At 44.1% G+C, this 27,465-nt stretch overlaps 2 protein-coding genes across 3 annotated transcripts in view; one reads left to right on the top strand and one right to left on the bottom strand.

Moving 5' to 3' along the window:
- LOC127591279 (sorting nexin-18-like) overlaps positions 1-8,147 on the top strand; it is an 8,497-nt gene extending 350 nt beyond the window's left edge. The window contains exons 1-4 of the mRNA XM_052051255.1: positions 1-1,135; positions 2,209-2,502; positions 2,676-3,058; positions 6,503-8,147. The exon at positions 1-1,135 is cut by the window's left edge and continues 350 nt beyond it. Of these exons, the coding sequence (XP_051907215.1) occupies positions 396-1,135; positions 2,209-2,502; positions 2,676-3,058; positions 6,503-6,729 (1,644 nt within the window). The 5' untranslated portion in view covers positions 1-395 and the 3' untranslated portion in view covers positions 6,730-8,147. The remainder of the gene's footprint in view (positions 1,136-2,208; positions 2,503-2,675; positions 3,059-6,502) is intronic.
- Positions 8,148-10,008: 1,861 nt separating this feature from the next.
- On the bottom strand, positions 10,009-27,386 carry LOC127591265 (chondroitin sulfate proteoglycan 4-like). Of its 2 annotated transcripts, XM_052051200.1 has the most exons (22): positions 27,152-27,386; positions 25,225-25,388; positions 23,181-24,272; positions 22,705-23,097; positions 22,468-22,586; positions 22,272-22,380; positions 20,847-22,172; positions 20,636-20,728; positions 19,666-20,157; positions 19,468-19,602; positions 19,069-19,257; positions 18,805-18,987; positions 18,002-18,178; positions 17,469-17,667; positions 17,253-17,384; positions 16,784-16,959; positions 16,506-16,695; positions 15,399-15,570; positions 14,923-15,301; positions 14,690-14,842; positions 13,301-13,882; positions 10,009-12,752 (listed from the first exon to the last, which is right to left on the bottom strand). In XM_052051200.1, the coding sequence occupies exons 1-22, from the start codon at positions 27,213-27,215 to the stop codon at positions 11,619-11,621; spliced, it is 7,653 nt and encodes a 2,550-aa protein (XP_051907160.1). In that variant the 5' UTR covers positions 27,216-27,386; the 3' UTR covers positions 10,009-11,618. The 2 variants fall into 2 exon arrangements, with proteins under 2 accessions (XP_051907160.1, XP_051907159.1); XM_052051199.1 differs by having other exon boundaries at positions 20,847-22,380.
- Positions 27,387-27,465: the final 79 nt, after the last annotated feature.

Here is a 27,465-nt window from a genome sequence, read left to right as displayed (position 1 = left end):
AGAGGAGGGGGGGAAAAAAGTGAAGCCCTTCAACCCTTTTTTGGGGGGGTCGTTCGGTAAAATTAAGTAGCCTCACAGCTAACGTTGGTCTGTCAGCGTTTTTCAAGACGTCAATCGGACGTCAGTCTGTTTTTTTTTCGTTCGCCGTGTGGATGAAGTTACGCGTGGAAAGCGAATGATCTTTAAAGCAGGAGCTGCTTAGATCTTACGAGGGAGTTGTCGGATATCTGATAAGGTTTCTGCTCTACTTTTTCCCCCCCGGTTCAACGCACGGATTACAGAAAGGTTTTTGTCTGCGTCGCAAACTCAATCGGGTTACCCCCAAGATCACTCTGTTGGGAATGTTCGGTGGTTGTTGAGCAGTTCAAAGAGAGAGAAGGAACCTTGGTGTGAGAATGGCGCTGAAGGCCAGGGTGTTGTACGACTTCCATTCGGAAAACCCAGGGGAGATCTCCATTAGCGAGAACGAGCTGGTGAGTCTGTTCAGCGAGGAGGAGCTGGAGGGTTGGTTGGAGGGCAAGAACAGCAGAGGGGACGTCGGCCTCATCCCAGCCTCCTACGTGGAGATCATCAGGGACCGCATCAGCTCCAACAACAACAACGGGTTCTCCTCCCCCAAAGTTGGGACCCCCACCCATGCCTCCTATCCCCAGCGAGGACCCGAGGCTGGGAGTGTTGGCAGCGGTGGGGGCAGCTTCCACACCAGCCAGGGGAGCGATGACGACTGGGACGACGACTGGGATGACAGTTCCCCGGCCACGGAGGCCCCGAGGAGTCTGGGCACCTCGCCCGCTTCCTTGTACCCGGTGACCACCACGCTGCCGGCCAGGCGCAGTAGCTCCCTGCAACCTCAAGCTAAGAGCTCAGCCACAGTGGGGAGGAACCTGAACCGGTTCTCCACTTTCGTCAAGTCTGGAGGAGAGGCCTTCCTTCTAGGGGAGGCGGCTGCTTTTGTCAAAGATGGGGACAGGATCTGCGTGGTGATGGGCAAGCATGGACCCGAATGGCAGGATGATCCGTACCCCTTTACGTGCACCATTGATGACCCAACCAAGCAGACTAAGTTCAAAGGCATGAAGAGCTACATGTCCTATGGCTTGACACCAACTCACACCAATGTTCAAGTCAACCGCAGGTAAGAAACTCTTCTTTTTTTTTCTCTCCACTTCCTCTCACCATTTAACCGATGAAGTTCATGCGGTTTATTGTGGCCTAGTCCCCTTGTTGTTCCCAACAAATGACAAAGGCAGAGCCAAGTGTGGCCTCAGGAATAGCGCGCTTCCTCTCAAATTCCCCAGTGCACTTTTCTCCATTGTTTCTTTGTCTTTTTTTTTTTTCTTCACCGAACTAACAGTCTTCCCTTTTGCTACTTTGCGGTTTGGTTATTGCGGCTTCAGTCTAACGTGGGGTTTTCATTTGTGACCATGACTTCATCTATGACAGGTTTACATCGCTATTTTGCCAGCTTCCCTGCTATTTTTCTGTCTTCTAAGTGAGGCTAGTCAAAAATTGTCGATGTGACAGTTTGCACGGTACTTCCTTGTTGACAAGTGTTATTACGCTGATTGCCTCGAAGCCAGACTCCTGGTGCTATTTATCTTAACATCACCAAAATTTGAAAGGCGTTTCCTTTGCCAAATTAGTCATCCCTCAACAAAGTGGCAGGGCTCGTGCTAGAACTGTATGTCCTCCTATTTTACTATCCTAAAAGGTCTGCGTGGAATACAGGTCATGAACAAACTTCTCGAAGAAGACCTGGCACTTGTGTGAACTCGAATCACTTTTAGTTTCAGGAATTCACAGCCAGATTTTCCCAGTGAATTTTGGCAGAACTCCACACGCATATGACATAGTCGCAAAACATTCCCTAGGAAATCTCTGTCCTTTGCAAAAAAAAAAAAATTGAAAGTCAGAATTTATTAGTCAGATTGTCAGCGGTTTGAATAAATTCTTTTACATAATGGCCCCGATGTTATTTCGACAATGAAATAACATGGTCACTGTGGGTTTGATAGCACCTCCGCCTCGCATTCGAGCTAAAATAATGATTTCAAAATACAGCGTTTAGCATTTTGGATTGACAGCCATTTTATGCACAGTGTCTCAATGGCTCAAACGTATTTGACCAGTGAGATGAGTAAAAAAAAAAAAATCTGTCATTATACACTTATGATTACTCACACCCACCTTTTTCCTCCTCCCTTACAGGTACAAACACTTCGACTGGCTGTACGCTCGGCTGGTGGAGCGTTTCCCGGTCATCTCGGTGCCACACCTGCCGGAGAAGCAGGCCACCGGCCGCTTTGAGGAAGACTTCATCTCCAAGCGAAGGAAAGGTCTTATTTGGTGGATGAACCATATGACCAGCCACCCTGTGCTGGCCCGCTGCGACGTCTTCCAGCATTTCCTCACGTGCGGGACAGACGAAAAGGCCTGGAAACAGGGCAAGAGGAAGGCAGAGAGGGATGAGCTAGTCGGGGCTAATTTCTTCCTCACGATCAGGTATGAAGAGCTTTGCTGCTAGCTTGACATAGCACTCTTGCGTTAGCATCTGCTTTAGTTATATGTTGCTTTCGGCAAAATTTACAACAAATTCCTGCTAAAAGTGCATCCAAAAGATGCGAGTAAGAATATAGCGCGAGTCCTAAAACCCAAATCGCTTTCTTCCCATCAAGCACGCCCACCGTTCCGCTCGATCTTCAGGAAGTGGAGAGCAAGATCGAAGGCTTCAAATCCTTCACCAAAAGGATGGATGAGAACATTGTGGTCGTCAACACCACCATCAATGACTTTGCGCGCAAGCAGATGTCAGGATTCAAGAAGGAATACCACAAGGTCGGACAATCCTTCAAACTTCTCGCACAGGCATTTGAGCTGGACCAGCAGGCCTACTCAGGCGGTCTGAATAAAGCCATCTCTTATACCGGTGACGCCTACGAGGCCATAGGGGATTATTTTGCAGATCAGCCGCGCCAGGACCTGGACCCCATTTCCGATCTGCTGGATCTCTACAGAGGACACCTGGCCAACTTTCCTGACATCATCCATGTGCAGAAAGGTTAGAAGAAAAAAAAAATTTTTCAATGTTCGATTCTGAATAGAACACACCAAGTTCTCCCACATGGTCTAGCTTATCTCGGGTCATCACTTGCTCTTCCAGCACAAGGCCGCGCGGCAGGCGGCTTTGAAGACATTTCTCGCTTTTTTGTGACTCATCGTGTTTGTTAAATGACACTTCTTGAATATCGCATTCTCTTGTCAACCACACAAAGCATAGCAACGCGTCTGGTTCCACTCCACACATGCATAGCTCCTTCTAATATGGCTGGTAGCGCAAAGAACTGGTTCTAAAAAGTGCGATGGCCGGGTCGGATATTTTCTGACCCTTACCACAAAAAAATTTGCAAAAAAAAAAAAATTGAAAAAGTGACATTTTTTGATATTATTTTATTGTTAATGTTAACCACATACTGATCTTTTGGTGAACCCACAAAACATCACATTCTATTCTTCCCGTGGAGGTGGCTGTCGAGACTCAGCAGTCCGGTCTTGAGAATGATATGACCTTGCAATCCGTAATATAAAACAACTGAAACAAGGCCTGCAAGTCTTTAAGTCAACAAACAGTGCTTGGCATGAATAAATACGTCTCCTTTGAAATTGGCTCAGTGAACACAAGAATCATTTTTAGACGTTGGGTGTTGATTAAACTCGCAAGTGGTGGAAATCTTCATAATTCCGATCTGACATCAATCCAAAAATTATATTAGACTTTCAATGTTGCCACATTTTTTCCCCCAACGTTTTGTGCTTTTTTTTGGTGCTTGTAGTATGCCGGGATGACAAGATTGAAACTTCATGTTTTCTCGCAAATCTGTTGAGATGAAGTCCTGTATGTTAGGCACTCGATTTGTATCACATGGTTACCCGAAACTAAATTTGTTCGGGGCCCCAGCGGTCAGACCAAATTAAGAGTCTGTAGAATAATCGCAGTACAAATGACTCTTGTAACGGAACCAAAATAGAAATGAATGGTACTGTAATGAGCTGAGCGCCATCTGGCCCTCCACCTTCATTATTCGTCTATGAAACAATTTATAGGCAACACTCACAAACCCTGCAACCCCTAACCAAGCGCTGTTTTCATCTGTTTTCACTTGATGGAATTGCAAAGTCAGTGTGAGGAGAAAACTGATACCCACATTGAGAAAAGTTTTTTTTCTTTAAGTATATATATCCTGGATACTTGAAAGAGCCTGAAGGGAGTTTCTTGAAAACACACGACAAGCACAACAAACAGGAGTTAGCTTGTCGGTTCCCTGCCGTATGGGAGGCGGGAGCCTCCACTGGCATGCAAAGTCATGACGTTTGCCAAACCTAGAGGCCCTCTTTCTATAGCGCACTCATCGCTCTCCGCTAGATACAATTGCACCCTGAACGCCAGCAGTCTCCTGTGACTGATAATGCTTCCTAGCCTTTGTGGCGGATAACACATTTTCTTATACTTTCTCCCAAAACGTTCAACAGCCGATTACAGATGTTGACCTCATTTAAGTCCAGGAATGTGCACTCTTGTTATTCCTGCCGTCTATGCTGCCAAGTAGAGAAACGAGCGTACGTTTATCGAACTCGACAATTCAGACGGAAGATTACTCAGAAGAGCGCAGATGTTTGCCAATGTAAAACAGTAATCGGCAGATAATACAGACTTGAGGAGTCATGGGAGCAGCGTATTGTCCGTGTAACAACTGTTTTGAACTTTGAAAGCTTGATTGTAAATTAAAACAGTTTGTAAGTTGGGGCTGATAACGCTGCAGTCTTGTCTTGTGGGGTTGTGGTGATCGCCTCGACAAACTAGTTGACATTCAAAGGTGAAGAAGCATCTAAGGCCATCCGCTGTGGTTCAGAACTTTCGAGAGTGGTGTCCTAATTCGGAAGCTGCATTTAAAGAAAACTGATGTCATCATGTTGATTCATCGACCAAAAGTGGCAATTGGATGAAAATCAGACATTTCTCCTTTTTGGTGTTTTTGAGCAACATCCACTGCGGAGCGTTGATGAGCTCATTTACACAACTGAAAAGTCTTCACTTTTTCCGACCACCTAGTTCCAACGAATGACGGATGGGTTTTATCATGATTTAAAAAAAAAAAAAAAGAATGAAATATTTGCTTCGCAAATAACAACATATCTGTGATATTAGGATCTCTAGTCTTGCTGAGCAATATTGAGAATACATCACAACATGCAGCTTGTCAAACTCTATAGACCTAAATGTAACATCAATCCACAGGTCCAAATCCTAACATCTGATTTGAATGAGGCCAGATTCCTGGGCCTCTTGTCCAATGTTGCCCTGGGACTGCAGGAATGCAAAATAGAACAGTCTTTGGATTAGTTTTCCCCTCCTCCCACTTTTTTTCTCTCTTCTTTCCTTCTTCCTCCTGCTACTCTAATTTAAAGCGAAGCGATAGTCGTTTCCCACCAGCCAACGGTACAAAGAACACCGTTCAGCTGACCGGCGGTAATCGGTGTGGCACCCAAGGGTGCAAAGTCCAAGTTATTTCCATGTACTTGTATAGATATCGTTTGCGTGTGTGGAAAATGATCATCCGCTCTTCCACTTGCAACACCAGGTCACAAAGGTCAGCATGCAAACTGAGCTTGAGCTCGCTTGTGATTTCTTCTAGTTCGCACTTAGCTCCACAGTTCCTCTTCTGTTTTCCATCCTTCACGTCTGCCAAAAATATTGTACTTCCCCCCCTTAAAAATTGAGTCACTAGACACTTTAAGGCATTACTCAGCACAGGGTAAGGAAGTACGTCTAGGGTGCAACTCTTTTGCTTTTCTTTTCTTTTTTTTTTTTTTATGCTGGTGCCGTTGTAAAAACAGCTCATTTCTAGCTAGAGTGGAGCTGCTTCATGGCTATTGGCTAGCTGGTGTTAAGATGCGGAACTGAAAGCTCTTGCTAGCTATTGACGGTGAACAGGTATTTTCTTTTTGTAACAGTGCTACTATATTTAATGTCTTCCAGTTGTTACGCCTCCAGACGAAAAAAGTTGACTTGTAAATTGGATGGTAGACAAGGTTGACCAGATTGAGTTGCTTCACGGCTAGCTTATGCTGAGCTAGCTGCCGCTAAGCTAGCTCCCTATTTTCCTGTTGCAAAACTTCTGGACAGAACATATTTCAGGGCAAACTTAATTTTTGGCCAACTGTTGTGAAGCTAGCTCCTTGAACAGAAACCGCTAATTTCGAAATAAATAATTCAGTTTGATTCATATGTTTCCACTATTGTTTGAAATGCCACTTTATGAGTTTTTCCTTCAAATGTATCCTTCCGTCTCTCTCTTCTTTTAAAGCCAAGCACATATTTTTTCATTTCCTCGTAGATTCAGTCCACATGAAAACAGTGACGTCAATTATTGTCTTAACCAAATCAAAGTTTCTGGCCGTTGCACCAAGGGATAAAAAGGAACACTCTTCTCCATCTTGTCTTAAGGTGCGCTGACCAAAGTGAAGGACTGTCCTGCGCAGGAGGGCGAGCTCCATGACCGCTGCAACATCATCTCGTGCGCCACGCTGGCCGAGATCCAGCACTTCCACCGCACACGCGTACGAGACTTCCGAGCGCAGATGCAGCACCACCTCAGGCAGCAGATTGGCTTCTTCCAGAAAATCACATCCAAGCTGGAGGACGCGCTCCAGAGGTATGACAGCGAGCAGTAGGATATGAAAAGAATTTGGGAGTGGAAGGGGAATAAAAGTCTATTAAGTTGTAATAGACTGAAGAACAGACGAATGACTGATAAGTTTCAGTGATGGAGTACATATCCTCAAAATACATGTACGCGCTTGAAATCATGAATCCTGGACCATTATGAAAAACAAATATGACTGTGGATATTTGAGAAACAAGAACGGGGCAAGGATTTTTTTGGGGGGGGCGATGATCCATACGCATTTGAAAAATCAGCGGGATTTGCAATGTTTTTACGGTGGCGGCTGCAAGCGCTCGGCTGCTGTCTGCATTATCCTTCAAACTGGATATTTTAAAGGGAAAAGCACCCCAAAAATTGTATTCACAGTTGTATGTTGTCTGCACTTCCACTCATCTGCATGTAACTTATTATTGTAAGGAAAATTTGGGGCTTGGCTTCCCCTTTAAGCATGAAAAGACTCTTTAAAATCTTTTTTCTTTATATGGAGTGCAAAGGTGAACGTACTGCAGGACGCCATTTCCATGAAACATTGTGGAGGAAAGGGCACGTTGATTATACAGGCAGACATTTTGTGCTTCCACGGACCAATAAGTAGCCCGACTAAGATGGAGAAATATAAATGTGTCACTCGATGATTTTTGTTTTTGCATCTTTTCGTTGTTGACGTTTGAGTCATTATGCAATGGTAAGATGCTTCACATATACCATCCTTCTTGAACCATAAAAAAAAAAATGTTATGGTGGAAATCACCTGTACCCGCTGCTGTGGTGGTCTTGTGATTTCATGTCTTGACTTCTGCGCGGGAAGTCTGGGTTCAATTCCCTCTCCAGCTTCCCGCAACCTTGAACTGGATAAATGCGAGTGAGAATAAATGGATGGATGGAAATCATGTCAAGTGATCTGCCATTATTCAAATCTCTGTTGCGTAACATCGCTGTTCAATGAAAAAAAATGCATTCAGCATATTTTTCAGAAAAAATTAAATTTTGGAGATGTGCCATTGGCCAGTGATAACATTTTACTTCCTTTGACTGAAACAAAGCATGCTAAGACTGACTGCCTGTTTGAGAAAGCTGATAAGCTGTGCGAGGTTGAGGTCGAATTATATTATTTGTCTTTTACTCACACCAGTAAGGTCGGGGTGGCAAGAGTATTAAAGAAAGTTTTGTTTCAACTTTATTCTGCAAGAATCCAGTCAAACATTCAGTGTGTTCTTTTAATAACTGATACTATTGTTGATGCCTCTGACATTCTTTCCGTTGAACGCTGTATTGACGTTTCAGGTTTTGTTTTACCGTGCCTGTTCATGAACCCAGTGATGTTTGTTAAAGGGCAATTGTCATTGTTCATGGGGTGCATATTTGTTCATTGTATTACAACAGGACAGTATTTCCATAAATAAATGGATATAGGACATAGTTCAATTGTGTCTTTGTCTCGTCATTTTCTGTTTGTCTCGCTAAAATATTACATTTTTTTTCGGGAGGTGGGGGGGTTGTTATAAGTTATAACTGTGTTCTGAATTCAAAGTAAAAATCTCACATTGTGTCTCCAGTGTCTGATATGTGACACCAGCATTCAAAGTGTGGAGGTCAGGTTAGGTTACCCTTGATAATTTCGCCCTGCCTCTGTGCTTCCTTTTGATTTTCCTGCGTCAAACAATAAAACGTTCTTTCATCAGGCTATTGCTGATGCTCTTTATTTATTTTTTTCCTCCTGTGGGTATTTATAATGTCTGGCTTCTGAGATGGGTTTTTTTCTGACTAAATTAAAATATTTACACAAGCAAACAGGCTTGTCAGGACAAAAATTAATTTGTCAAATGTATTTATAACGTATGAATGCTGTTTGACAGCCCTAGTAAATGGTAAATTATAAAACTGTATTTATACGCAGAAAAAAACGTTTCAACTTCCAACTTTCGAGCAAGATAATGGAAATAGCGTGGAATATAAATTAAGATGCACAATCTGTTTCCTTCCTTCTCGGTGGGTGACTATTTTGACACTTGCTGTCGACTGAAAATGACATCACAGTTGCCCTGTGCTCAAGTAATGACCAATCACGCTTCACCTTTTTTCTGAGTTTGGTCATGTGACATTCACAAACAATTCCGTACTTAGACAAGTGGGGGTGCATCAAACACATGATTGTAAAGCAATCTTTTTTTAAACCTCCTCTTTAATTCAAATAGCAACCGCTGTAAAGCACATTGAGCTGCCTTGTGTAAGAAATAAATCACATTTGCCCTGATCATCCCGCCCTGCTCTGCTCTCAACCACAGGGTGTGCTCATGCAAGTGTGCCAGAGCAAATGTGCGTCTTCCCATAAAGAGATATAATAATAATAATAATACATCACATTTGTAAGCGCCTTTCACAACACTCGATGGGACGCATCCGCCGTATTTTTACTAGTGGAGACAGTGCTTCATCACCAAAACGTTAAAATTAAACTAGTCAATTCGTAGCGCTTACGTGTGCATATACACATTGCCAAACACAAACACCTGTGACATCACATCGTGGCCAAAATTTAAATGTCTTGCCAACAGACACGTTTCCTGACATCGTCAGCTGACAAAAAATGACTTTGTTGAATAATTTCACACTTGATTGGGCAGACGCTGCAGAGACACAAGCAAGTAAAAACGATTTTCCATCGTCCCATTTGAATATCATTTTAAAGTTAACAATCGCTACAGTGTGCATAACGCCCGCCAACATCTCAAGAGTGGATATTTTATTCACTTTTTTCAGCGGTCCTACCTTGAATGGGACCCTGCTGTCTTCACATCTGCACCCTGTGATCTTTTCTTCTTCTCATTTGCTTTTAAAATTTCCTACCTGGTGGCGATGACACCCCCCCCCCCCCCCCCCCCTCCATTTCCCCTTAATTTACACTTGTCATGCGGCCCGGTAGTCCAGTGGTTAGCACGTCGGCTTCACAGTGCAGAGGTACCGGGTTCGATTCCAGCTCCGGCCTCCCTGTGTGGAGTTTGCATGTTCTCCCCGGGCCTGCGTGGGTTTTCTCCGGGTGCTCCGGTTTCCTCCCACATTCCAAAAACATGCATGGTAGGCTGATTGGACGCTCTAAATTGTCCCTAGGTGTGAATGTGAGCGTGGATGGTTGTTCGTCTCTGTGTGCCCTGCGATTGGCTGGCAACCGATTCAGGGTGTCCCCCGCCTACTGCCCGAAGACGGCTGGGATAGGCTCCAGCACCCCCCGCGACCCTAGTGAGGATTAAGCGGTTATGAAAATGGATGGATGGATGGATGATTTAAAACACTCGGCAGCACTGTTACGTGTCTCCGCAAGGGAGCGCAATTTCCCCATACTAACAACAGTCAAAGCGTTACAAAACAGAAAACCATTTCATTTTTCTATTCTTATTCTTTTAAAATGTGAGGCACATCACCACCAAGCCATGCCGTCCACTTGGGCCACGCTTCATGCACTGCAGGATAAACGCTCTGCGGGTTTTACAAAATATATTGAGTCGAATAGACACTGACTAAATAGTCATGTTCTTTGAAGAGCGCAAGAAAAAAAAAGAGCGTAGACTCATTTGATATAAAATGAGCATGCACATTTTTATTCCCCCCGCCCAAAAATAATGTTATAGTGTATGGTAACAGACGTGAGCATTAAATTAGGAAAGAACGTGAACTTTTCAACATGCATTGACAAAAAAAGAAAACCCCATTGAATTAGCAAGGGAGGTCAACATGAGAGCTTGTCAAACAATAAAGTGCAACCAAAAAGCTTTTTTGCAGAAAGTAAATTTAGCTGAGACAAAAAATAAATTTGGATTTACATCACTCAATCTTATTAGGACTATTATGGCTAAAAAAAAAAAAAAAAGCAATGTAGAGAATATATTTCATCTGGATATATTTCTACTGGGCCGGCACAGTGGGCGACTGGTGAGCACGTCGGCCTCACAGTACAGACGTGCAGGGTTGGCTGCGGCTTTCCTGTGTGGAGTTGGCATGTTCTCTTCATGCCTGCGTGGGTTTTCTCCGAGTACTCCGGTTTCCTCACAAGTTCCAAAAACATGCATGGCAGGCTGATTGAATACTCCAAGTTGTCCCTAGGTGTGAGTGTGAGCGTGAGTGTGAGTGTGGTTGGTTGTTCGTCTTTGTCGACCGTTGTGAGGATAATCGGATTAGAAAATGGATGGTTGGATATTTCTAAACTGACTCTCGATAGGATAACCTGTTCAGATGGATGAACCAATACAACAAAACACATGCAATATACAATTAAAATATGCTCAAGAACAAATAAAAAAAGAATATTTTGTTTATTATTGCGGTTGTAGTGTGCAACTGTGGATCACTGCACCGCATCGTACTGAGAGCTGTTTGTAAGATTTGGGTTACATGGCATGAGAGGAAAATGAATGTTTTTAAAGCAAACAGAATGAATACACATCTTGAAAACATGCATAAATTACATGCGTCTTATTCAACAATGCAAAGTGTACACCTCGAAGGCACAGTTTGTTTTGATTCCCAGTAACCTGTTGCTTCATTTTCCACGGGGGATGGGGATGGAGCACTGCCACGAATAGTAAATTGACAATTTCCCACAAAGGATTGTAATTGTTGATCGGGCTCACAAGATGTTGGGGATCACTACTTTTCTATTCAGCAGTGCTATGGCCTGCCAATGAAGCTCCTCCCTTTACTTAAGGTTATTTGGCAGCAAGAAGTCATGATGGCGCCAAAGTAGTACTGTACTTGTATATTAGACAAGTCTTTGATCTGACCGCAGAAACAGAAAATAGGTGAGGTTTTAAGCTCAAGAGGAAAAAGTCCTCGCCAAATTCAGCAAATAGGTTAATTTGCGAATATCAATCGTAAGTACACAAGGGAACACCATATTTTCAATCAAACCCAATACTGGTCGTCTTTCAGCATTGGAGTGGGAGATTTAGATCTGCGAGAGGTCTGGAATTCCACAGAGATGAGCGGTAATGAATTTCTGCCAAAAACTCTCTCTCTTTCACTACTCTCACAACCTCTCATATTCTCATCACCGCTTGTAGCTTCAGCATCAAATGGCCCCCAGAAGGTCATGCCAGGGGCCAGACTCCGCCTCCTGGGGCCTTCTGGTACCCGAGGTGAGGCGGGACAACTGGCAGCACCAAGCGGGGTGACCACCACGGACGGCACGGCCACGCTTTGCTCCGGCCGGCCGTGGTATGGGCTACCCTCGGTGGGTAGGTGCAACGCGGCCAGCTCCTGAAGAAGACGCATTCTGGCCAGCTTTTCCTTTCTGTGTCGAAACACCAGAATTAACACCACGAGGATGACGATGAGGAACAAACAGGCCAGCAGCGGCAGGATGATGAGCAGAGGGTCTGAGGCGGGTCGAGGGAGGACCTCCACGTGAACAGGACGGGTGTCAGGAGGCTTTGCTGGACCGTGTTCTGGCTCGGAGGGAGGGCGAGTCTGCGCTGGGGATCCGCGTCGCCACATTGGTTCATCCACATCACTCCCTGACCGGCTGCCATGAGTCCCACCCCGCTTGTGATTTGCTGTGCGGTGGTGAAGTCTCTGTCTATGGTGTGTCTTATTGTGGTTCTTGGGTGTCAATATGTGAGGGTGTGAATCCACTTCTGCCCTGCCGGACGTGGGGGCTCCCTTCCCCGCCCCTCCTATACCCCCTGCTGCGGTGGTCTTGTTCCGTGTGGGCAGGCGCGTCATCTCATGTTCACTACTCACACCATCAGCTTTTTTCGAGCTAGGCAGGCCATGGCGCATTTGGTGGTGGGGTAAAATGGTGAAGTGAAGCTCACCTTTGGCCGGCTGGACGTTTCCCGCTTTCAACATGAAGACGAACGAATCATTGAGAGGTGTGGCAGGGGCGTGGCCTCGAGATGTCACGAGCACGGATTTGTTCTTCGGGAGTGGACCGTCGTTATCGCTCAGTGTCTCCTCAATGGCAACTCGTCCTTGAACCACGTCACGGAAAGTAAACGACTTGAGGACTTCTGGGGCTCCGTTGGGGTCATATGACATCTGCGTACATGGAGGCACAGCAAAGAGAGTGGCTTTTATTCCAGGCTAGGACCAGCTCAGGCTTATTTTATGTGCAAATCTTGGGTATTTAATTAATGTTCCTTGCCAAAATCTATACCCAAATTAGAAATGTAATATCTGGGGCGGCCCAGTGGTCCAGTGGTTAGCGTGTTGACCTCACAGTGCAGAAGTACCGGGTTCAATTCCGGCTCCGGCCTCCTTTTGTGGAGTTTGCATGTTCTCCCTGGGCCTGCGTGGGTTTTCTCCAGGTACTCTGGTTTCCTCCCACATTCCAAAAAAAATGTGTGGTTGGCTGATTTAACACTCCAAATTGTCCCTAGGTGTGAGCGTGAGTGCGGATGGTTGTTCGTCTATGTGTGGCCTATGATTGGCTGGCAAACGGTTCAGGGTGTCCTCCGCCGACTGCCCAAACACAGCTGGGATAGGCTTGAGCAGCCCCCGTGATCCTTGTGCGGATAAGCGGATTGGAAAATGAATGAATACTAAGTGGTGCAAGTATGCAACAAAATGCTCAGAAGAAGCCATACCTTAACAAGTTTCCCATGTTTCGGTGGGGACAGAACCTCAAAGACCGGATTGACTCTGCTGATTCTCGCCAGTTCGGAAGCATCCATCATGGATTTCCCCAGTTTCACAGCGATGCCACTGGGGACTCTCACTGGTTCTCGCAGATAGATGAGAGGTCGCACGACTACCCTCACCGTCTGGGCGCTCACGTTTCCATACTCGACACCCGGCGCCGAGGCCGACACAGAGATCTGAAAGCTGTCCTCCGACTCGCTTAGATCAGTCATGTGATAGACAACGCGGCCATATTGGAGATCCTCATGGAAGAAGGTCATGACTTCCTGGTCGTTGATTGCGATGCGTCCGTGACGAGGGTGTGCGGTGACCGTATAAGTGATGTTGGCTTCGGTGCGACTGTTTGTTTGTGCAGCCAGCTGGTCGGTCGTCAGGATCACTGCGGTCCTGCCTTGAACCAATGATAGGCCGGTGTTGTTCACGATGGAAACGGAGGGCTTAATCACCTCCAAACTGAACAGTTTGTAGAGTGGACGATGATGTCCGTCAGTGACGTTAAAGTAGAAAACACCAGTTGATGGCTCACCCTGGTGAAAGCAAGCCAAAAAAAAAGACAGAAGATAATCAATTAAAAGCAAGGACAGAAGCATTACGTTAAATGGGACAAATGAAATTTTTAATTTGGTTGGATGCAAAACGTTAGGTCACTGTAAAGCAGGGGTGTCAAACTCATATTTGTCGTGGGCCCCATTGTAGTTCGCGTGTCCTTCGGAGGACCATTCTGAATGAAATTCAGTGGGAAGTCAAATAAATGTATGGTTGTCTTCGATTACAAATGCGCAAGGAGGACTAGTTTTGAAATCAGGGACCAGTAATAATGTTAAATTCATTTTAAAAGAGGGATTGAAAGCATTGTAAGTGAAGACCATTTACATTGTTGCTATTTAGTGAGAAACATGACGTTTGATGCACATCAATTGCTTCGGCGGGCCTCATAAAATGATGTGACGGGCCAGATCTGGCCCCGGGCCTTGAGTTTGACACCTGTGCTGTAAAGGGATGCCCAAGCAGAAATAATTTCAATTTTCCTCTTTTTTTTAAAAAATGTGTTCATGTGGAAGCCGTTCTACACTTCTGTCCAAGTGTTACGTAACAGTGTGAGTCTATCTTACGAAATAACTGCCCACCTTCACAGAGTTTCTGAACCCACGAGTTGGAAGATAATCCCGGTGAAGCTTTTGAGCCATTTTCAGAGTAAAGTGTTTTGATAAAAGCATTTTACAGACATTTGTCCAAATACCTGGAGACTGTGTTTTTGAAGAAAACAATCTTGACTTTCTAAAGCACATACAGTATACGGGCAATTAAGACGGAAAGTTTACTTTTTTTTTTACCTGCTGTATAAAATGCAGCCGGCCGTGGTTGACATCATACTGCGTAAAAGACGTTACAGGTTCCGGTCTTTCGCCCAGCGTCAGGTAGCCGTTGTTGGGCTCGCTGATCACAAGGTAATGCAGCTCCTCTGGAGGGGTGTCATGATCTTCAACCTGTTGTTGAAGAAGAAAAAAAATATACAACGAATGCAACTCATTTTATTTTGTATCAAACAACGCAAAAATGATCCCACCTGCAAACTCTCTGGTCCAAGAACTACTCTTTCCCCAACTACAACTTTCATACTCGGGGATCTGTTCCGAAGCAATGGCGGCAGGTCATTGACCGGCGTCACTCTGATGTTAAAAGTCTCCATCACAGTCAGGCTGTCCTTGACGTGGTGAGGAGGCAGCAAGTCGACCGGCAAAAGGGAGGACGAGGCCGAATAGAATGGCAACGAGGAGGAATCCGAGGGAAAAGCGGACAAGTGAGACGGAGATAAAGACGAGGAAGCATCCAGAGGGGCCACCCAGGCCTGAAAAGTGAAGCTGTCACTCGTGGTCTCGGAGTCATCGTGGATGTATGCGATGCCAGACTTGTTCAGAGTGATCTGAGAGAAATCCGGTTGGTCTCTGAAAGGAAAAAAAAATACGTAGATACCGGAACTACAGTATACAAATGAAACAGATTACCGGTACTTCAAACTGAAGAAGGAAGGAAATAAGGAACCTGGTGAGGTTGCGTCCTTGGATTGACAAAGCTCCGTGTTGTGGCAGGGAAATAACACGGTAAACGACCTGATGGTTTTTCTGGAGTGGCTTTGGCACTTTCTCCAGGAGATTAGAGGCATCCAGTTTCGATTGGTCAATGGTAACCCTGCCACCCTCTGACACCACAGCACCTGAGAGACACGTTAAAATTAAAGGTCATTTAAATGAAAAGATTTGTCTTTGAGTACCGACCGGGCCTTTATAATTCTGCTTGCTACAATCCAGTTACTGTCATACTGGTTTTTAATTTGATTGTTTTTATATTCATGGCTTAGAAGTGGTTTTCATACAAATATTTGTGATATAAAATAATGTAAATAAACAATTATATTAGGAATTCAGGAACGCTGGACAAAGGCTTTAAAAAAAAAATCATCAGAGATGGCTTTATGTGTCCCTAAACACTTATTTTAAAATATGTCTTTCCTTTTTTTCCTAGTGTGTCAGGTTTTTGAGATATTTTCAGGTTTCTTTATGTTTGAGCCAAACAGATTTGACCATGCGTTATAATTTACAGCAATGACGTTTGAGAGAAAAATCCATCTTGTTATTATTATGAAAACCTAATGTGCTAGATAAAAAAAGAAAAGAAAAAAATGAGAGCAGATTAGGAATCAGCGCAAAAAAACCCCCCAAGAAAACAAGAAAAGTATACTTGCAATCTATATATATATTGCGCGTCGTCCCGCACGCGGTCTGTCCTTCCGTCTGTCCCTTTTCAAAACGTACCTACTTCACCGCGCCGCTGCGCACCGCCACTGCGCCGCTCAGGCAGTGGCTCACTACGATTGCGCGGGCATCTTAGTGAAAAAATGTTGTCTACCCACAAGCATTGCAATAAAATTGTTAGTTATTTAGTAGAGCTAAACATCTCTTTATTTTCGCTATAAGCAATGAAGATGAACACAAAGTTGAACCAAGCAACAACACTTTTGTGGGCCGAAGGCCCACCTTACCAGCCCTCCGCAGGAACTAGCTGATGAGCCGCCCGGAGGGCGGCGAACCAGCTAGTTGAGTATAAAGTTGTTGGTCAGAGTAACTAGCGGCTATTTTAGACAGCGTTTACCTGCATTGTTGGAGAGTCTGGTGTCATGGTGATGGTGATGGTTGTTTGCTTGGTAGGAGATCAAGATTGTGAAGGTAGTTGGTGGGAGGGAGGCAGGAGGAGAAGACACAGTGAAAGAAAATGTGTCCGCAGCCAACCATCCCGCTGAATCTGGCTTGTTCTGATCATACAATATAACCCCCGAATTCACCTGAAGCATAAAATGACAAATTGATTTACCAGATTGACACATTAAAATGAAACCTTGTTCCGGATTCAAACTCATGAACGGTGATCACCATGCTCTGTGTGAATCTCGAAATGTTCTGAGTAGAGTTGTCAGGCATGTGACGCAGCAAGCGCCCATGTTTCGGAGGAACGGTCACTGTAAACTCCACGGTGTGTTTTTTTGTGACGTCAATCGAGTTGCTGGTCACCACCTGAAGCTCTTGCTGAGAAATTGGGGTCACTGAACCTGTGAAATGAAAAAAAAATAAAATACAGTGAGTTTCAGACAAAACTAATAAAGAAAATGTAAACAAGATTAAATAGGGTGTAGCAGTCTCGGCAGACCAAGAACTAACATCAATTCATTCTTTGACTTCAGCAGCCTCAAATTCTTTTATTGAGTTGTTACTTAAAATAGGTTGAAAAATCTGAAGAGGTTTGGCCTCCCTGTGTGGAGTTTGCATGTTCTCCCCAGGCCTGTGTGGCTTTTCTGCGGGTATTTCACATGTTGTATTGTAATCAAGAGTTGATATGCTGTACCTGGGTACACCTCAAGTGGGCGGTTCCTTTCTAGTGTAAGCACGAGAGAATGAGCCGTAGTGCTGAAGATCTGGCGAGGGGCAAAGTTCACTCCATCATTAACTTGGAAGTGGAAACCTCCGGACAAAGCACCTAAAATCAGCAAGAAAAGAGAGTGCCACAGCATCACGACAAGAAATTTAGTTGAGCCATCCCTTGAATTTTTGAGAGTCTCACCATTGTGCACAAAGACCAGCTGGCCATTTTCAATATGACTCTGTGTGAAGTTCAGGATGTGTTTGGAGGGGAAACTCCTGAGAGCGAGGTAGCCATTACTGGGTGGTGTGACGATGAACTCGAGCAACTTGGGCGGAGTGTCGGCATCCTCCGCGCTTAGATCATCCACCGAGATTTCTGTCACAGAACCCACCCAAAACTGAGAAGAAAAATACGATGAATTACAAGGAGAAATCATTTGGGATGTATGGTGGAATACCATGAACCCTTTTCTGTGTTCCCATTTGATCAGTTCTGCTTTCAATTGTTTCCATTCTTGCTTCGACCACATTCCGATTCGGACTGGCTTATCCATGGTGAACTCGTGATTGTGTATGAACAGAAAGACAAAAAAACCTATTGTGTCTGGGTTCAAGTTTCTTGTTGGAGTCACATAAAGAATTTGTGTTCATAAGGACGTACTGTATATTGGGCAGGATATCATACTCCTTGAAAAGTAGATATTCTTTTGTGATTGTTACAGTATATCCTACCTTCAGACCTTGGTTTCTTGTAACAACAGGTGTCTCATCATTAACAGGCATGACATTGATATGGACAACGCAGGGAAGACTGTGCTTCTGGTTGTCTGTCTGGTTAGCCATGATGGTGAAGTTGTCTCTCACTGTGTCACTGCCATCGTGGATATAGGAAATGTACTCACGTTCCACCTGGAAAATCCAAATCGGTGATGTTAGACAAAAATAACCCTAAAACGGGTTACATGGATAATCTGTCCGAATGGAAGGATCGCTCTTCCATTTGAACAAAAGGCCCGATTATCGAATATCGCTAAAACATTGGTTCTTAACCTGGATTCGATCGAACCCCGAGGTGTGTCTTAACCTCGGAGCCTCTGCCAAGGAGTTTAAGACACACCTGACTCAAAGGTTTCGGTGGATGCGCATATGAGCCGGTTGGGTTGGGTGCCTCTCACAAGGTTAAGAACCACTGCTCTAAAAGATTATCTTGATTAGTTAGGCAGTGGTGTAGGCTACGTTGAGTCATTTCTCCTTCCTGATCTGCTCATAAAACAGTTACCAGCAATTGTCAGTGTTGAATATGTTCAATATTTGCGATTGCTACAATTACAATAAATCTTTATGTGCCTAGTCAACACCAAGTTTCTTCAATTCCATCTTGTACTTATATTTTCTACCAACGCACAGCACACAGAGTGGTAAGAACACAAGTATCGATAGTCTCTGACAAATTTTAAATTTCAATTAAGCACAGCCCAATTTAAATGAAACGAGATGGATTGTAAATGTTTGACTTAGAGGAGAATTGCGTGCACCTCAGTTTGTGTGAATGCAGTGATGGGCATTCCTGGGATCCGAATGTGCTCCAAGTGACCGTGTCGTGGAGGAACAACAATCTGATAGAGGAAATTCATCACTGAGAAGTGATGACTGTCTACCATGATGATGTCAGTCGTCAGCGGCAGGGACGACCCCTCATCCAAGGTCAGGTCAGACACCTACAGAATTCAACATGACTTGAGTATTGTGCCCTTGCTTGGCCAAGCCTTGAAGCATCTTCCATTTTGTATAACTGTTACCTTTAGTGGCAGCAGTCTGGGAATAATATCAATTTCCAGTCTAATGGGTCCAACCTTGGTTAGCCCATTGGTGGCTTCCAACAGAACAGAGTCATTGCTGCTGCTTCCCGTAGCCCTCTGCCGGTAGATAACCGAACCCTTGTTGATGTCCTCCTGGGTGAAAGAGGTTGTTGGCTGCCATCTGAATGCCTGATTTCCAGGAGAACAAGTCAAATTAGAGATCTTTAACTCACCAATCTCATTGTCTGACGGAAGATGGTGAAGTCAAACTTTAAGCGCCTACGGAACGTCAAATTTAAAACAAGCTTTGTTAGTAGCTGTTGAGTAGAGCTGTTATAGGGTTTTGTTCCACTTCTGTCTCAAGCTTTGATTAAGGTTAAGGTTAAGAATTATGCACACCTGGAAGAGATTCTGCCGTCCACCATTTTTTGCCCGATGCTTTTTCTCAGGGGAAAACCTTTCGATGAAGCCGAGGGTTGGAGGATTTTGGATGGTGAAGATTATCTCTGAAGGACGGCTATCCTCATGAAACACCTGAAGGGAAACAGTTAATCTGAAAAATACATTTTCTTGCCATCCCAAGACCCACTGGTTTACCTCTAAATTGTCCTTGTTTAACGAAACATTCTGTCCCTCCGCAACCACCACTGGATGATTGTTGAGGACTGTTGGTGGCCTCTGATGACTTTCGAGGTAGATTTTTATCTGCACTCCAATGTCCAGATGGACCTCCCTCCGCCAATCATCTGACCTTCCATCTCCGCTTTTCTCCCTTGCTCTTGCAGTGATATTAAAACCATCGGCTGACTCATGGCTTCCATCATGGTGATATACCAAGAACTTCGTCTCCAGATCTTCCTGGCTGAATGATGAAACGGCACCTGGCACTGCTGCAGCTTCGCCATCCTTAAAACGGAGGACTCCATGTTTGGGCGGAACGAAGACCTCAAACGTGATTTGCTGCGGATCTCGGATGTCCAGGTTGCTGGAAACGCTGAGGTTATATGAGGTAACAGTTGTTATGCCACCCTGCTGGACCATGAGACCTGTGTTGTTCTGGACTTCAAGGTAAGGATCCTGCGCCTTCACCTGCATCAGGGAAGGATATTTTTTACAATACAATACAATACATGCTGATTTATATAGTGCTTTCACAACAGCGGCAGCTGTAACAAAGCGCTTTACAAAACAGTTAACATAAAGTAAAATAATAAACACAACACATAACATAAAACACGGACAGTCATGCAGTTCTAACCACTTTTCCATCACACGCTTTGTTGTTTGAAGCGGTTTGAGATGAAAGAGGAGAGAATCAAAGTGTATTTTTTGTACAAATAAATAATATACTGTACCTAACTTAGTTGCTGATCTATAAACCCTATCAAATAAAATGTGAGCAAAACATTTTTTGGGGGGGGGGGGGGTCTTGATTCTTTTTCATTGTAATTCATATGGACCGTGTTCTTCATGTTATGGCAGCATATTTACATTGGTAAATTCAGGACAGCGGCTGATTCATATGACTGATTTGGGTCTTGAGCTTAAAAAAATAAAAACACTTTACCTCCATTAAGGTAGAAACATAATGTTTCCCATCTGACACAAAAAAGACGAAACGACCAAAGCTGACTCCACTGTGTACAAACAGCACATTTTTCTGTGGGATCAAAAGAAAAGAAAATGACACAGGTGAGCGTTAAAACGCACACACAGGGTTTAGAAAATCTTTACGTTGGTAATTATCCATATACTGTAATCAACAATATTCAAACAACCTGCTTGAGATCTCTCTGTGTGAACTCGTAGAGTTTGTGATTGGGTGCGCCGGCCAAGACCAGCTCCCCCATCGGAATCCCCCTCCGAGTGTACACCAACCAGTCATCCTCAAAGTCCGAGTCATCGTCCCGGTAACAAAGATCATTCAAAGTCACCAATCTCTGGCCATCTCGGGCCACATGGAAAACTTTATCGACAACCCTGATGGGTCGCTGATCATTGATGAGTTGGATGGAGACGTTTACGGTGTGTTCCATTGTGTTTCGTTCCTCCTTTCTGCCGTTGAGTCTGGTTGGTTTGGAAACTACAATTTGAAAAGCGAAGGAATCCTGCTTGGTCTCGCTGTCATCATGAACATACATCACCTTTTCCTCAATGATATCCTGATTGGTGAAAGCTAGAATTTTGTTGTCGATCGAGGTTAAGTTGGAGAGGTTGGTCCTTCTTATTTGGCCGTGCCTTGGATGCGCCGTAATGCTGTAGTGGACCTCGCGGTTACTCACTGTGTTAATGAAGAGAATACTTTTCGTAATGACTTTACTTCCACCTTCCACGACTGAAAGGCCTTTATTCACGATGGTGAAGTCAGTTGACTCGGCTCTGATGTGAATTCTGAAGTCATGGCTTGGTGAGTTGGCCAGCGTAGAAAATGCCTGAAAGCTACAGATGTCTCTCGTGTCATTGAGCAGCTTCGCGAACAATTCATACGTCACTAAGCCATCTGTGATATTCTTCTGGCTGAAAGTCGAATTCTTTTTTAGAAGTTTATCAATGAGAAATAGCTGCCCTTTCTTGGGTTCCGTTAGAAGTCTGAAATAGAGGTCACTCTCATTCAATTTGACACCCTTGGTGATCACATGAAAGTCTTCGGGAGTAACAACCGCTTTCAGTACACCGTTGACTTCCATCTTGCTTCTTGTGACCTTAAAATGAATCCATCGTATCACAATGGCAAACACAAGTTTCTCTGTTGCCAAAGAACCAATGCTGACATTGCATCGGAATTGGTCCGTGATATTCTGTTTCTGGAGGCCACGGTAAGTACTGAGGTACCTGATCTGTTCTTTTTCTAGAAGTTTCTGAGAGAAGGATGTTGTTGTTTTCCATTCGCCACTTGAGTGTAAACTTTGGATCTCCCCATATTGAGGCAGCTCTGTGATATTATACAGAATTTCCAAAGGCTGATCAGCAACATTAACTTGCACTGCAAGATGATTGATGGTGATGAGTGACGCTTCGCCCTGCTTAATTTCCAGTCCGGTGTTGTTCACTAGCTTGTGCTCAAGCTCCACGGCAAGAATCCTCAAAACGACCGTGGTGCTGAACTGAAAATGGAGAGAAACACAACAACCGTGATGCATAATCAATTCGAAAAAGCATCCAATCTCAATGATTCGTTGACTTGTAGTGATTACAACACTTACCTTCTGACCATCACTGACCCTAAGTGCCATTCTGGAGGTCAAGACCCCAGTGTGGACAAAGCTAATCTTACCCTCTTCCAGATCATGCAGGGAGAAGACTTTAATAGCCCTGGAGGAATGATGCGATCATGTCACTCGATTTTTGTGCTAGACTGGCAATCCAGATATTAAAAGCCTCACTAATCATCCAACCAACCTGCCGGGGTGATCTTTGTGTTCAAGATGTCCGGCCTTGTCGAAGTTTCCCATGGAGCTGAAGACCAAGTCAGCTTTACTGCTATCAGGGTCTGATACGTTCAGCAAGTCTCTTGTTAGCTGGTGACATTGTCGAGGAACACTTCAGTCTTTCGAGTTTGATCAAATCAACATGTCCTCTCAGGAATTTAATTTTTAGACATTGTATTTAATGTCCAGGAATTGATCCATAACTTACCTGCCTAGTGGTATTTTGAAGAAGAATAAAAACATTTCCCTGCGGCAGGCTGAGCATAGGCGCATCATTAACCGGACTGATGCTGATGTCAAACTGGTAGAGTTGATGCTTCCGCAGATGCACAGGAAGTTCCTTCTTGTGGGTTGAGAAGATGGAGAACAAAAAGTTGTCATGCAGAACCTCCGAGCCGCTGTGAACGTATATCACTCGGCCCAGCCAGAGGTCAAGCATGCTAAAAATCAGGTCTGTCTCCTTTCCCTGGACTGGGACAGCTCCCCCTTTGAGACCTTCAGGACTGGGGTCGAGCTGCAGGTGGCCATGAACTGCCTGTTCCTCAACACGGAACATGAACTCAGATGGATGTAAGCCCAATTGTGCGAAATCCAAATTCACCTGGATGATTAGACAGATTATTTTACTAAATGATAATATGATTAATATCATAGTGAAAGGCAGAAAAGGTTACCGGTAAGTACATTTATATGCTTGGGTTCCAATGGTGCCCAGCTTCCTTCTGCTACCTCGAGGCTTCTCAGCAACAGGACGTTGGAGTCATTTGTATCACTTATCTCTCGTGCCTTCAGAGTATCTAACTCAGCATAATGCCTAGCTCTGGCGTCGGACACGCTATCCGATGTTTGGCCCATCGCACAGCCCGCAGTGATGTCCCTGGAGATGACCACATGAGGGAGGCCGGTTCTTTGAGCGTTGACTTTAATTTCTCGGAGGCAGCCTCTAAAAGAACCTCTGCGGCCAATCGGCTTTCCAAGTCCAACTCGACTTGCGTCACTCCAGGTTTGGTCTTCTAATCCCCCCAGAAAGAGAGGCCCTCTGAGTTGCAGGAGGTGCAATGCTGGACTTAGACTGGCCTGTAGAAACTCTTCACCTATCTTAAGTTGTACGGCGTGGGGTAGCACGTGCAGTCGGATCGGATACCACGTGTGGTTGCCGTGGAGTTTTATATCCGAGTACAACTCGGTCTTACTCCCCTCTCCACTTCCAACTATTGCGACCAGGTGACCACCTCTTATCTCTAATACAACACCTCCCTGAAGAGCAGCACTATACAGAACTAAACCGTCATCTTCGTTCCCAGATGGGTGCAGCTCACATTCAAACAGAACTTCCTGTTCGGAATCCCATGGTGGCAGAGCGATGAATGCTTTGGAGCTGAAAAAGTGGACGGTATCGTGTTCTGTTGCAGAAAACAGATGACTGCACCCCAGAGACACCTCATGGACAGTTTCGTAGTTGGTATAAGGCCTCAAACTGGACAGAAGATTGAGATCATTGAAAACAGCTTCATCTAAGCAACCTCTGAATCCACTGGAGACGTTAACAATTTGAGGATGATTGAGTCCCGGTGCGCCGCCGACAAAAAGGGTGTCCACATTGAGCTCCACATCGGTTCCTGGCAGGTGGACTCTTGTGTGAGAACTTCTGTCCACGGTCATTGAGACACGATGATGGTTGTGAGTGACGTCGACAGAGTGCCACATCAGATCACTGAGGCTGGCGCCCCCTTCTGAGCGCAGGGATCGTTCACCCGAGCCGAGGTCCACGCGCACCTTAAGGGAACAGTGGTGGCGAAAAAGGAATGTCAGTGAGAGAGAGAGAGACGAGACATTGTCGAAACTGATTTTGGCTCGAGACAAATAATGTCACTTTACACATGTACAGAAAATCTACAGTTTGACTGGACATCATATGACAACGAGTTATTGAGTTTAAACACATCCGAGCACCTCGCGTAATTTGTATCAAACATTTATAGCGCTCATTAGGTTGAATTGGAACCCAGAACCTCTTTACTGTGAGGTCGACATGCTACCCACAACACCAGGGCGCTGCCCGTACACTTATCATAAAAAGCTGTACATTACGAGGGCAGAGATTTCATAGATTAAAATGTAGTGGATATAATTTAAGAATTACATAATTTGATTTTTTTTTTCTTCTTTAAATCCTGTACTGGGAGTTTGTTTTTACTACAGTAATGCTGGAAAGGTTGTGTTTTCATCGCAATTCATTATAAGGTTTATGCAAAAAAATATATTGAATGATTTCGATGTGGGATGATGCATGGAGGAACTCAATACATTTTTCATCAGAGAGTTTTTTTTTCCTCACATTTGTTGACATTGATGCATTTTCCAATTATGTACTTGGAAAGAAAAAGAATGCATGCCTCTATCCACTTACAATGCCCCATAATCTGTTTCAGGATGACAGGGAGCGGGAGAATGTTCCAACTGACTCTTGGCGATAGACTGATTACGGTACACTCATGTTCGTCTGTCACTGAGAGGGAATTGAACCCAACAACACTGTTTGCGATATTGAATCATGCATAAATCGAGATTTGACATTTTGGGGGGCTCATAAGCAATCATGCTCCCGAAAAAAAAAAGTGAGTGAAGCATCAATCTGACACCAAACCGAGCGCAGCTCACCTCTTCGCATAGCTTCGGGATATAAATGTCAACACAGAGTGTACGAATCAGAACCACAGTAAATCACCTGGAGGCATCCAGAGGTGAGTTCCAACAGCAAGAAGTCACTGGGCCCCGCTGCCAGAAACAACAGGCCTTGCTGACGAGATGTTTTAAACTGGAGGCGGAGCGAGGTTTGAAAAGATGTTTCCTCTGTCTGCAGACGGATGGAGCTGTTGCCATAGAAAGACACTGGAATGATGTGACAGATGGTTCAGTTACTGATTTTGAATTCATTGCAGTGTTTTTTTTGGGGGGGGGGGGTCATAACTCTTACAATATAGTTGACCAGAAATTAATTCATTTGTAAATGTACAGTAATGAAGAAGGTGCTCTGCGAATAACTATCTGATAATGTGTAACCCTGTTCTAGAGAGTTCTTCAAAACTTCTGCTCCAGTTACATACATAAATGAATACGACTCAGGCCAACACACCATTGTTAGTTATTTGAGTACCAAGTACCGGTAATTAAAAAACAAAAAACTGTGCTAATGGCCTGTGTGGACTGCTGACACCATCCTCTATTGACTGGCCTGTCAATGTCGTGTGCACTTTGTACCTGCAATCCAAATTCAATAATGGCAGCTAATGCACTCTCTGGTGTGGGCCATCCAAATATTTTCTGACGCTAATTAAACTTCACTGTTGACCCAAATGAGAGGTTGGACCATTAGCAGACAGAGGTCGTGGCCTGAATTGGACTCATTAATAGGTTTAAAGATGAGATGGAGAAACCGACAGCTTAACTTGAACACTATACAATAGTACACTAACAATATGTTCATTTTTGCACTTGCAGTGTAGAAATGTACTCCATCATATTGAGAGCTATTTCATGACTTGACCGAAATATTAGAAACATCTCAGTTTGAGGCTGTCGTTTTCCATCACGGCATTGTACAACCAGAATAAAACAGAATATTGATAGTGGTATGTTTGGATCCCATAAAAGCATAACACATAATAGCATAACAACTAAAATATTTACTCATTTTGGTTTGCCAATGTGTTTAACATTAACACGTTTGTAAAAAAAACAAAAAAAAAAACCTAATGCAGTCTTGGATAAAATGGATTTTGACCCAAAGTGTTATCATCAGAGCGGAGCTGTCCATTAGATATTGTGAACGTGGGTCGGGGAAGTGTGAGTGGCTTTAGAATTGGCTGAAATTAAATTCTAATAAAAATGTGTGGAGAAACTCAGAAAGAAGGAAAAAAACAATTTGGTAAATATTTCTCTTGCTTCTGGAAAATAAAATTCACATTCAGTAAATATTAACTTTTATATTTCCATGGTTGACTTTACATCCATTCATCCTTATTCTCTACTGCTCATCCTCACTATGGTTGTGGGTTACCTGGAGCCTTTCTCAACTGACTTTGAACAAGATGCATGATGAACTAATTGGTTGCCATGGCACAATTTTCTGTGATGCAAATATGCTAACCGGGTGCTGTTGAAAAAGCACCCTCCATTCTTCATTTTGGGATGGAATAACATGATTTCTCCAGGCCAATCAGCAAATAAAAATAACAACATAAAAATGATAATCAGTAATGCAGGCAGAATAACAGAGACAAGCGCGCTTATCATAAAGCTGATAAAACTCCTGTCTGCCCGTCTCTGGCTAATCTGCTTTTATGATATGGATTACCGTATTAGGAATGTACCATTGCACACGCACGCACAACTCCAGTACATCCACGTTTTGGGTTATGGTCCCAGTCGTAAAATGAATGGAAGCAGCATGGGCAACTTGTTCATGACGTGTTTAGGATTACAATGGCATTTGATGTTGTAGATGCACAGGAATCATAGGAATGTGAATTGCAAAAGGGCATTACAAATAAATTGCCACCACAAAATACAAGAAACATGCAATGTTTTCCATACTTTCACAATCCAAAACTTAGTAAAGGTCAGCCAGACATGACGCTTCCCTAACACCTTACCTGCATAAACTTGTCCTGTGGAAATTAGCAGGAGCAGAAGCAGCTGAGCCGTGATCCTTCCCATTGTTACTTGGGGTCCTTAAAAATCCCACTTAGTTTAAAATAACATGTTCCTTCTTTGTAGTGCAGCCCATCACTGATATATTTGCATGTTATTTATAGCAAGTGGCAGCCTCTTGTCAGTCTGATGGATTTGGATTACTGCCTGGGAGAAAAAAACCCACTACCTGTGACTGGGCGTCACCCTTGCCACATAGATCCTCCTCCTGACAGTAGATGTAGTGCCATATATTACCACGTGGGGTGATAGAGAT

The sequence above is a fragment of the Hippocampus zosterae genome, chromosome 18 (genome assembly GCF_025434085.1).
Source record: "Hippocampus zosterae strain Florida chromosome 18, ASM2543408v3, whole genome shotgun sequence".
NCBI lineage: Eukaryota > Metazoa > Chordata > Actinopteri > Syngnathiformes > Syngnathidae > Hippocampus > Hippocampus zosterae.
Note: the sequence above shows the minus strand (reverse complement) of the source record. Positions and strands in the feature narration are given on the sequence as shown.

What these genes read in the sequence shown, in the direction of transcription:
- LOC127591265 (XM_052051199.1), bottom strand. Translation starts at nt 27,215, where the DNA reads ATGGGAAGGATCACGGCTCAGCTGCTTCTGCTCCTGCTAATTTCCACA. An exon ending in CACAGAGAGATCTCAAGCAG is followed by an intron (nt 20,729 to 20,846) that starts GTTGTTTGAATA and finishes TTGATCCCACAG; the next exon opens with AAAAATGTGCTGTTTGTACA. An exon ending in GCTGGTCTTTGTGCACAATG is followed by an intron (nt 17,385 to 17,468) that starts GTGAGACTCTCA and finishes TGCTGATTTTAG; the next exon opens with GTGCTTTGTCCGGAGGTTTC.